Source organism: Protopterus annectens, chromosome 9.part0, assembly GCF_019279795.1.
Source record: "Protopterus annectens isolate FY-2018-M chromosome 9.part0, PAN1.0, whole genome shotgun sequence".
Taxonomy (NCBI): Eukaryota; Metazoa; Chordata; order Ceratodontiformes; family Protopteridae; genus Protopterus; species Protopterus annectens.
In genome coordinates this window covers 615043104-615055500 of record NC_056743.1, presented here as the reverse complement: position 1 = coordinate 615055500, position 12397 = coordinate 615043104, and the positions used below count along the sequence as shown (strand labels likewise).

Below are 12397 nucleotides of genomic sequence, written 5' to 3'. Positions count from 1 at the left end.
TCCTGAATTCTGTTGTCCATATCATTAAGTGTCTCTTCTATACATGTAATCTGAGCTTTCTGATGTTGTAAATCTTGGTGTAGCAAATCCATTTGTTTTGTGGTTTTCTCTATAAAGTTATCAATTTTAACATCCAGTCTGTCCATTTTAGTTGTTAGTTGCTGAATAGTTGATAGTAAAGACTGAAGCTCTTTTTTGATGCTGGAATCCTGACTGTTAGCCTTACTGGAACTCATTCTGAACAGAAGTGATGAAAGAGAAATTTCCAAGAAGATTTCTGACAGGAAAATTATTTAAATTTTCTTTCTTTTTTAGATATTATTCAAGATACTGATATTCCAAACATTTTTAGAAAGAAAATTATTACATTAGTTGAATTTTGAAGTAATAATTTCCTGTCAGTGTAGTTATGTTGGTGGAGCTGAAGAAATCTGCTGCTATCCTGTGTTCATCCTTGGCCACGCCCCTCAAGTTATTGTTTCTGATATCAGTCAATTCTGCTAAAATTTCAGAGTTACAAACATTCATGCTTTATGAACCATACACAGTGTCCTTATTTTGTGCTAAAACTGGTTTCAGAGAGAACCTTGAGTCTATTCTTTCCCATTTGAGAATAAAAGGGAAAGCTGTATAAAATGTGCCCAGGTAACTTAGTTGCTGATCTCTTTTCCTTAAGAGAAATTAAGTTTACCTATCTCTTTATATTTTCCTGTGACACACAAGGTGATAATCTGAGAAGGTATTAAGGCTTCGCTTCATTAGAAAAGCAACTCCCCCACTTTTTTAATTGATAATGTTTCTATGCAAGATGTATGTGAAGCAGATACTTGGCAAGAAATTTATACTTTGAAACAATGCAAAGTGAATTTTCTGCCTTACATTAATCTGTTTTGCATGCCTTGCTTTGACGATTTTGCAACTCTTCTGTAGTACCTGGGGTGGTACTGAGGATACTAACCATATATTATTGACTGGTGCAAAACTGTTCTTTAGAGTAAGATTGTGAATTTGAGTGAGGACCTTAATTTACCATTAAACCTTTGTAAACAAGTATTGTAGCAGTCTTCAGGAAACCAACCCCCACTTCCCCTGTACAGATCTGGGTACATTTTTTTTTTTTTTAAAGTCTTATGTTTTCTGTTTTGTGCAACAGCTCACACCATTAGTAATGCTGTAGCTACAGGTGGTCAAGATCAAAGTCGTTATGGATCAGGTGTACCAATCACAAGATGCCAAGTAAGAGTATGCTGACTGATGTCTTCCATAGGAAAGTGTGCACTGGCAGTGATTCCTTTGTTTTGGGGGATTTCTCCCTTCTTGTTGGTTGTACAGTCATGGAGTTAGTATTTGTCGTTTGGGAGGAGTGGGGGGCTTGCCCACATAGAGTTGGACATTTCACCCAGTTGTTGATTTAAAGTATTTGTGTTCTGTGTTTTTTTTTTTTTTTTTTTTCCTTCAATATCATGCAATTCGAGTTTTCGTATGGGGACTGTTAGTTTCCTCTGGGTATTTAGAGAACAATATGAAAGTGTTTCATAACTAGAGGAGCTGAAGAGCATGAACAAAATTTGATTTAAAATTGTACACATAAGATGAATGCCTTTAATGCCAGAAACTGAAGCATCATGCAAACATGCAAATACTGCTTGGAAGATTAGTAACAGTGAGGGTTAAGTATGCTCATGTTTATAACTGCTACACTCCTGTCAATCAACCTTGCCTCATTTTGGAGTACTTTAGAGTGTCTTGTGACTAAATTATATTAGTATGATGTGTTGCAATTGACTATTTGAGAGCATAATAACCATGTTTTAAATTAGTGCTTATTTTTTTTCCTGCATTTTGTAGCATTCCAGTGAATATTTTAGCAGTTTAGTATGAAAAACTCAGAAACTAAAAGGCGTACCTTGTGTAGATTCTGATAGGGAAGGAGATATTTTCTGCTAGGTTGTGATTGTTTGTGTTTTATAAAAAGCATTATTACTGCTTGTCCTGAAGCTTATCTGTGATTGAAGAATGACTTATTCAATGTTTTCAGTCCACGACCTTCTTATATGCTTTTAAAGGTCCATGTATAGAAGTTGTGTATAACGGATATTTTTTTAATCATGTAAAATTTATTTTTCAGGCAACTCTGAGAATCACAGTGGCTCTAGCAGCTCAGAGAGGTCCAACTCTTCTGGTTATTCCAGTGAGAATGGTAAGTATCTTGAATTCTTCTCTGCTCCCTTTTCTACCAAATGTTCAGTATATGTCTGGGTAGGTATCATTTTATGTGTAGTAACATACCACTTTACATAACATTTGCCTGATAGCAGAAGTTAGTAAACCTATGTAATATGCCCTTTGGGTACATTTAACACCGACCTGCTTTCTCCCTCACTCTTTTTCCACCTTTCTTATACCATCTTTTCTGGTTCACTGAATTTCATTTCCAGTACCTGCCCCAGTAGATTAATCCATGGGTCTGTGATATGGGAAATACTTAGTCCTCTGTCTGTTCTTTCTGCTCAAGGTGACCACTATACAGCCCTCCTCCACGTGATGTTGTGCACAAATATCATGTTCCCCCCATCCATTCTGATATCTGGTATGAAGATCATCAGCTTCAATAGTCTGCAGATGTTCTTCATGTTTCACAGTTGAAGTCATCACACTTGGGTTATCTACCTGCAGGTAGCCCTCAGTCGGCCCGAATACCAGAGTCTTAGTATTTCTGCGTCGGATGCTGTCACTTCTTCCATGACATTGGGTCATCAGGGGTATAAAACAGGCAACCGATGCCATTACATCAGCCTTTCTTGCAGTGGAGGAGCCCGAAGCAGAAGCACTTCGCAAATGCCGGTCGGCCGCTACCTGAAATTTTCATTTTCGAGTTTATAATACTGAAGTCTTCTAAAGCTAAGTACCCCATTGGCGATCCTTTTTTCTTGCTCTAACCGATTTTAGAAAAAGTTAACAATTGTCTTGCTTGTGGACAGCAAATACCTCACAGAAATTTTCATTTTTGCTGCATCACCTGTTTAGGCAAAGACCATGATGTCCTTCGCTGTCGGTTTTGTGCCTTGTTTAACACCTGAACATCATGAACAACATGAACCTGATCATCAGGCTATCTTTGTTGCTAAATTCTTTCGCTCTTGATGTTCTTCGTGTTTAACTGTTGCAGTCATTACATTTGGGTAATCTGCTGGCAGGTTGCCCTCAGTCGGCCTGAAGTCCAAAGTCTTGGGTCCTGCATCGATTGCTGTCTCTTCTTCCATGACGTCAGGTCATCAGGGGTATAAAACAGGCAGCGAACGCCATTTTCTTTAGTCTTTCTTGCCGCGCAGTGCCGAAGCAGAAGCAGTTCGCAAGTGCCGGACGGCCGACTTCTGAAATTTTCAAATTCGAGTTTCAGAACCAAAGTCTTCACTAAAGCTAAGTACCCCGTTGGGGAAACTTTTTCTTGCTCCATACCGATGTCAGTGAAAGTTAATAATTGCATTACTTGTGAGAAGCAAATACCTCATAAGGATTTCCATTTATACTATATTCCTTGCCTAGGCCCTGATCATAATGTGCCTAGCTGTTGGTTTTGTGCTAGATTTAACAAACGCACTATTAAACGTCGGTATAGCTTTGCTTCAAAATATTTTGGAAACAGATTTAACTATCCTGACATGTCGTCGGATAGCAATCCGACTACCGGAGATCACAAAAAATGCAAAGAAAAGGACAGAGACAGACTGTCGAGGTCCCAAACCAACGACGAAGCTTCTCCTAAGCCAGTCGCCGGTTCACTGGTACTCAGTGAGGTGCTTTCGCAACCCCTGATACCCGCTACTTTTGAGTCGCAGGCCTCTACCGAGACCCATGTGGAGTCCAGCATGCCGCGAGATTCCCAAAGTATTGTACCCACAGATGTCTCTCCCTCAGATGGGTCCGGAGCTGCTGAGCAGGCACCGGCTTCTGAGGGTGTCTTCAGGCCACAGCATTTCTATATAAAACTGATGCCAGCTTCAAAAACAAAGACAAAAGCAACTTCTAAAGCTAAAAATCTGACACATGAGCTACGTGCACAGGTCTCTATGCCCAAAAATCAGATGATCAAAATGGCTGAAGACCTAATTACCTTGATCAGGGGTTCCCATCCCCCTCCTGATAAGAGGCCTAGGCAAGACACTGATTATGAATCTTCAGATCAGGTTTCTATTTCTTCTGATCAGGAATTTTCTGTACCACCCTATGAGGATTCCAATGCAGAGGAATCTGTCCCATCTGCATCTCCTCCTGAAGATTATTCCTTTGGTGAAACCTTGCATACTTTGAGGGAGCATTTTCACTGGGAGAGTCAAGATTTCTCAGAATCAAAAAAGAGGCTTGGGGATTTCCTTCTTCTCCATCAGCATAGGCCTTTAGCCATACCTCCTGTTTTAGACATTGTGGATGATGTTTTTTTGGAATCAAGCTTGTCTCCAGACTCCTTACCTGTGGCTCCTAGCAAGCCAGACAGATATTACAGGGTTCCTGGTTCACACAAATTTTTATTTAGAAACCCTGTTGCTGACCCTGAAACTATTTCACAGGGTCCAAAAGGTGTTAAGGCCTCAACAGCAAAAAATCCGACTCCCTCTGACAGAGATTCCAGGGCACTGGATAGATGAGGAAAGAAGGTTTATACATATGCAACCTTGGCAATTAGGGCCTTAAAATGCCAGTTTCATATGCTCAAGTATCAACAACATGTTATGGGATTACTGAAACAGAAAATGATGTTGATTTCTGAATGTGCAGAAAATAAAGAATTGCAGGAATTATTGCATGCAGCAGAACAGGTTGGAAAGCATACTTTGCAGTGTGGCTTTGATTCCTTAGAGGCCTCCTGCAGGGCCACAGTTACTGGATCTGTGATTAGGAGGCATGCCTGGCTAAAAGAGCAAAATTTGCCTGATCATGTTAAAGCTAAATTGCTGGATGCAACTTTACAGCATGAAACTCTGTTTGGTAGTAAGGCAGAAGAGGTTTTAAAGAAAATGGAAGACAAAGCTAAGTCTCTGCAAACTATAAAAGACTTCTTACAAGTGCAGCCACCAAGATTCAGTAGACACTGGCCTACAAAAAAGTGTGGCTTTGATGCCCTAGAAGCATCTTGCAGGGCTGCAGTCACTGGGTCTGTACTGAGAAGGCATGCTTGGCTGAAGGAACAAACCTTGCCAGATCATGTCATATCCAAATTACTAGACACTCCTTTAAATAAGGACTGTTTGTTTGGCAGCAAAGCAGAAGAAGTTCTTAAAAAGATGGAATAAAAAGATGGAATAAAAAGCTAAATCTATGCAAACTCTCAAAGAATTCTTACAAGTGCAACCACCTATATACAGTAGGCATTGGCCTTCTAAAAATTGGTCCTTTTTAGCCCCTTCCAGGCCTTCCCAGACCAGACCCAGGGGAAACAGGCCACCCAGACTACAGTCTCAGGGTATGCAGAGATCTAAACAGTGGAGTGCCCTCACCCCAAAAACAGGTTGTGGTAAGCCACCCCCATATAGAAAAAGTTCACAATGACTTTTCAGTTATCCTTTCCAGACCTGCGCAATTTCTTGTGCCCCTAGGAGGAAAACTTACCCTTCATGCAAAAAACTGGATGTCCATTACTCAGGACTGATGGGTCCCAAACATTGTATCCCAGGGGTACAAATTCTACTTCCATTCACTGCCAACCCCAAGAGGGTTTCCAGACCTTCCCCCAAACCAGTGGGCAGAGGCTCGAAAGAAAGTACTTTCCCTGCTCAATATCAGAGCTATGCAACCTGTTCCAGTAGAACAAGTGGGGTCAGGCCATTTCAAACCAAACCATCTCCAAATGGATAGTACACTGCATCCATTTCTGCCTGGAAAAGAGAGCTCTTGGTGCCCAATCCTGGATCTTTCAATTCTCAACACCTTCCTGGTGATCCCAAAATTCAAGATGCTTACCCTGCAACAGCTTCTTCCTATGCTAGCCAAGGATGCTTGGTTAGTCACGCTAGACTTAAAAGAAGCTTATCTGCACATCCTCATAAGGGAGTTATGCAGGAAATATTTATGTTTCAGTGCAGGATCTATGCACTATCAGTTCTCTGCACTTCCCTTTGGCTTATCTACTGTGCCCAGAGTTGCTGGCTCCAGCCATTGCATACGGCAGGCAGAGAAATATCCAAATTTCCCCATACTTGGATGACTGGCTGATTCAGGCGGACAGTCAGAAATTGCTACTTCAGCACCTGGCTTTTGTAAAAAGCCTTCTCACTTCATCCGGGTATACCATCAATGAAAATAAATCACAACTGGTACCCAGTCAAAAATGTTATTCCTGGGAGCAAGCTTGGACACAACTTCCCAGATGGCATTTCTCACTTCAGAAAAACGGGTCTATCTGACAAACTACTTCAAACAAATGGCCACCAGAACCCAGCTTTCTGCAAGAAAAATACTGCAAGCCTTAGGGTTCATAGACTCATGTATTCTGCTAATTCTATATGCAAGACTGCATATGAAGAAACTTCAATGGTACTTAAAAAGTCTTTGGTGCCAACATTCTCAGGACCTAGAAACAATCATTTCCTGTCTAAGAACAGAGTTTCTTTGGTGGGCAGAAGCATGCAACCACAATAAGGGACTGCTTTTCATTCATCCCCTTGCCCCCAAACCCTGACAACAGAGACATCGGACTATGCATGGGGGGCTCACATGGCAGGCAAATACATTCAGGACCACTGGAGCCCAGGCCAGATTCTCCTGCACATCAATCAAAAAGAGATGCTAGCTGTACAGAATGCTCTGACAGCCTTCAAATACCTAATCCTTCCAGGACAACTGCTTATAAAAACAGACAACACCACAGTTATGTGGTACATAAACAAGCAGGGGGGAGCCCATTCTTACCCACTCTGCAGATTAGCCATGGCCCTGTGGAACACAGCCTTGAGCAACCAAGTGCATGTACAAGCTCAATTCCTGCCAGGCAAACAAAATTCACTGGCAGATGACTTAAGCAGAAATCTCCTAGACCCACACAAGTGGAAATTGGAGCCCAACACCTTCAACCTTCTGATCCAGATGTGGAGGACACCAGAGGTGGACCTCTTTGCCTCCCCCGAGAATCACCAGTTGAGCAAATACTGCACAGGAACCCTCACAGCAGGGCCTGGAAGGTGGATGCCCTATCCTTTAAATGGGAAAACCTCTTACTTTATGCCTTCCCCCCTTCTGCCCTTTCTCTCAAGAGTACTACTCAAGATAAAGCAGGACAGGCCAAGGGCAATTCTTATTGCCCCAGACTGGCCACACCAGCACTGGTACCCACTCTTACGCAGCCTGACCACAGTGCCACCCTGGCACCTTCACCAGACTCCTACCCTGCTGTCTCAGCAGGAGAGACAGATTTTGCATCCACAATTGTAAACCTTGCAGCCTGGCTTATCCCTTGAATACCCCATCAGCAACCCTCAGCAAACAGGTGCTAGACATCATTCTTGAAGACAGAAGGCCTAGTACTAGGAAATACTATGCTGAAAAGTGAAAAAGATATTGTTCTTGGAATCAGTCTCAAGAGAAGGACACAGCAGTGCCCTCCTTACCTCCAATTGTGGATTACCTAGCAGAGCTACTCCACAGAGGTCTATACTTCTCCTCCATTAAGATTCATGCCCCTGCCATCTCAGCTCATTATAATACATAGCCACCTCTTTTTTCTCACCATCTCATCAAACAGTTCCTGAGAGGGGCTAACAACTTAAGGCTCCCTAGGAGAGCACCCACCCCTGCCTGGGATTTTGTACTGGAAAAGCTCATGCTTCCCCTTTTTGAACCTGCTGCCTCAGCAGAGTTAAAATTCCTCTCTTGGAAAACAGCCTTGCTTTTAGCCATAACTTCAGCAAGAAGAGTATCTGAGTTACAGGCACTAACGGCTGTGGAACCTTTCATTATTTTCCATGCTGACAGAGTTTCCCTCAGGACTAACCCATCCTTTATGCCTAAGGTGGTGTCCAGTGTGGCTCTGAAACAATCCATCCATTTGCCAACCTTCTTCCCTAATCCTCAGAATAAAGGGGAAATGATCCTGCATTTCTTGGATGTGTACAGACAGCTGAGGTTCTACCTTGACAGGACTAAGCCTTTCAGAAAATCTGACCAGCTGCTAGTCAGCTTTGCTACAGGGGCAGAGGGTAAGGCCATTTCAAACCAAACCATCTCCAAATGGATAGTACACTGCATCCATTTCTGCTACAAGCACCATGGAAAACCTACCCCACAAGGGATCAGACCACATTCCACTAGGGCTACTTCCACCTCAACAGCATTTCGCAGGGGAGTCCCTACCAGGGACATTCTGGAAGCTGCAACCTGGAGATGTTCATCGTGTTTCACTGTTGCAGTCATTACTCTTGGGTTATCCTGCTGGCAGGCTACCCGTAGTCAGCCTGAGTTCCAAAGTCTAGGTCCAGCATTGGTTGCTGTCACCTCTTCCCTGACGTCACTGCACCAGGGGTATAAAATATGCAGCCGACGCCATTTTCTTCAGTCTTTCTTGCTGAGCGGTGCCCGAAGCAAAAGCAGTTTGCAAGTGCCAGTCATCCGACTCCAGAGATTTTCAAAGCTGAATTTCAGATCCAAAATCTTCATTAAAGCTGAGTACCCCGTTGGGGAAACTTTTTTCTTGCTCCATACCGATGTCAGAAAAAGTTAACAACTGTATTTCTTGTGGGAAGCAAATACCTCATAAGGATTTTCACTCTTACTGTATTCCTTGCCTAGGCCCTGATCACAACATTGCTAGCTGTCAGTTTTGAGCTAGATTCAACCAACGCACTATCAAGCATTGGTTTGATTTTGCATTTCATTACTTTGGCTGAAGATTTAATTATATAATGCCAGCGGAACAGCCGACAACCGGAGTTTACAAAAATGCAAGGACAAAGATAGGCATCCAAGGTCCAAAACTGACGACGAAGCCTCTTCTAGGCCAGTCGCCAGTTCGCCAGTTCTCAGTGAGGCACTTTCGCAGCCCCTGGCGCCCGCTTCCTCAGAGCCACAGGCCACTTCTGACTCCCACGTGGAGCCGACTGGGCCTCTGGAAACTCAAGGTATTGGACACTCGGAAATCAATCCCTCAGATAGGTCCGGAGCTGCTGAGCAGGCATCAGCTTCTGAGGGTGTCTTCAGACCTACACAACTATATATTAAGCCATCCTCAGCTTCAAAGACAAAGACTAAAGCAGCTCTAAAGACAAAGAAACAAGTACAGCATTCTCCTACTCAGACTTCCATGCCTAAAAAACAGATGCTCAAAATGGCCGAAGACCTAATTACTTTGATCAGGGGCTGCCATCCCCCTCCTGATAAGTGACCTAGGCAAGAGACAGAGTATGACTCTTCTGATCAGGTATGTATTTCCTCTGATTCCTCTTCTGAACAGGATTTTTCCATGCTTCTCTATGATGACTCTGATGCTGAAGTATCCATTCCTTCAGCCTGTGCTCCTGAGGACTATTCCTTTGGGGAAACACTGCATACTATGAGGGAGCATTTCCACTGGGAGAGCCAAGATTATTCTGAGTCTAAGAAAAGGCTCAGAGATTTCCTGCTACTTCCTCAGCATAGACCTCTTGCCATTCCTCCTGTTTTAGACATTGTGGATGATGCATTTTCAGAGTCCGGACTATCCCCTGACTCTATACCCCCTGCACTTGCTAAGCCAGACAGATACTACAGGGTCCTGGATTCTCATAAATTCCTATATAAAATCCCCGCTGCTGACCCAGAAACTATATCTCAGGGTCCCAAGGGGGGTTAAAGCTGCTACTGCGAAAAACCCTGTCCCCTCTGATAGGGATTCTAGGGCTCTAGACAGATGGGGAAAAAAGTATATACTTCTGCCACCCTGGCTGTAAGAGCTTTAAATTGTCAATTTCATATGCTTAAATATCAGCAATATTTACTGTCACTACTTAAATAGAAAATGTTGACAAATACTGAATGTTCTGAGAACAAGGAATTGCAGGATTTATTGCATGAAACTGAAAAAGTAAGAAAGCATACTTTGCAATGTGGTTATGATTCACTGGAGGCCTCTTGCAGGGCCGCTGTTACAGGTTCTGTTATTAGAAGGCATGCTTGGTTAAAGGAACAAAATCTGCCTGATCATGTTAAAGCAAAATTATTAGATGCACCATTAGAGCATGATACTTTGTTTGGTACTAAAGCAGAAGAGGTGTTGAAAAAAATGGAGGATAAAGCAAAATCCATGCAGACAGTCAAGGATTTCTTACAGGTACAGCCACCCAGGTTTAGCAGGAACTGGCCGTCTAAAAATTGGTCCTTTCCAGTCTCAGACAGACCACAAAGAGGCAGATACAGGCGTCCTAGAGGCAGATCTCAGCCCCAAGGCTCATACAGGCCTAAACAGTGGGGTGCTCCTACCTCCAAAAGTGGAGAAGACAAATCACAACCTTACAGGAAACAGTCCCAATGACTTTCCTCTTCCAGTTCCAAGCAGTTTCCTTTTGACAGCCCCCTTAGGGGGGAAAACTAGCACTTTTTTCATCAGATTGGCAAAGGGTTACCCAAGACAAATGGGTTCTGAACATAGTGTCCTAAGGCTACAGGTTCAGTTTCCACACCCTACCAAGGTCAAAGGGCATGCCAAACCTGCCACACAATCAATGGGCAGAGGCACAAAAACAAATTACAGTCCTCATGGACATGAGGGCCATTCAACAAGTACCACAACAAGAGCAGGGGCAAGGATTTTACTCTAGACTTTTTCTAGTGCCCAGGAAGGACAAAACCTGGAGACCAATTCTGGACCTATCTATACTAAATACGTTTCTGGAAGTTCCAAAATTCAAGATGTTGACTCTTCAGCAGCTACTGCCCATGCTGGGCAAGAGGGCTTGGCTAGTAACTTTGGACCTAAAAAAAGCATACCTGCATGTCCCAATCAGACAATCTTGCAGAAGATACCTCAGATTCATAGCTGGCTCAATGCATTACCAATTCTCTGCACTGCCCTTTGGCTTATCTACTGCGCCCAGGGTCTTTACAAAATGCTTGGCACCAGTAATTGCGTTTTGCAGACAAAAGGAATTCAAATTTATCCCTACTTGGACGACTGCCTAATTCAAGCAGAGAACAAAGACACTCTTCTAAAGCATCTGGCATTTGTAAAAAGATTACTAATTGGCCTAGGGTACACAGTAAACGAAAATAAATCAAAACTAGTGCCCTCTCAAGAGATAATATTCCTGGGCGCAAGCTTAAATACAAATATCCAGATGGCTTATCTCACGCCAGACAAGCAAAAACAACTGACTACTTACTTCAAGAAATTGGCAACAAAAACCCACTTATCTGCAAGGAAAATCCTGCAGGCCTTGGGTTTCATGGCATCCTGCATTCTACTAATTCCATATGCCAGACTGCATATGAGGAAACTACAGTGGTATCTGAAAAGTGTTTGGACTCAGCATTGCCACAGCCTGGAGACAGTAATTGCACGCATTCCCTGCCTACAACAGGAGTTTCGATGGTGGGCAGAAGCCTGTCACCAGAACAAGGGTCTGCCATTCAGATTACCCACAGCCAGACAGACACTGACAACGGATGCATCAGATTATGCCTGGGGGGGGGCCCATATGGCAGGAAAATGTATTCAGGGCACATGGCCTGCAAACCAGATGCATCTTCACATTAATCAAAAAGAGATGCTAGCTGTTCAAAATGCCCTGACAGCTTTCAAGGACCTGCTTCATCCAGGACAATTACTAATAAAGACAGACAACACTATGGTCATGTGGTACATAAACAAGCAGGGAGTGACTCATTCCTACCCCCTCTGCAGACAAGCAATGACCTTATGGGACACAGCATTGGCCTTTCAGATACACCTGCAAGCTCAATTCCTGCCAGGAAAAACAAATACTCTGGCAGACGAACTAAGCAGAAACCTCATGGATCCCCACAAATGGAAAATGGATCCACAAGTGTTCAGGATGATAACAAGGAAATGGGGATGCCCAGACATAGCTCTATTTGCCTCCCCACACAACTGTCAATTGCAGAGATTTTGCACAAGGACTTACCACAAGCAAGCATGGAAAGTGGACACCCTATCATTCAGCTGGAAAAATCTAACAGTATATGCTTTTCTCCCAGTACCTCTCCTTCCCAGAGTACTCCTAAAGGTCAGACAAGAGAAGCCAAAAATTATTCTGATTGCACCAGACTGGCCACGCCAGCACTGGTACCCAATCCTGAGGAGCTTGTCTCAAGGTCCAGCATGGATATTGCCCCAAACTTCTCACTTGCTGACCCAACAAAAGAATCAGATCCTGCACAGCCAACTCAGGACCTTAAGTCTGGCAGCATGGCAGAT

At 43.3% G+C, this 12397-nt stretch overlaps 1 protein-coding gene across 1 annotated transcript in view; it reads left to right on the top strand.

Moving 5' to 3' along the window:
- Positions 1-12397, top strand: part of LOC122810551 (major histocompatibility complex class I-related gene protein-like) — a gene marked incomplete in the record, with an annotated part of 1143023 nt that overhangs the window by 1057333 nt on the left and 73293 nt on the right. Inside the window, 1 exon segment of the mRNA XM_044082133.1 lies at positions 2129-2200. Coding sequence (XP_043938068.1) covers positions 2129-2200 — 72 coding nt within the window.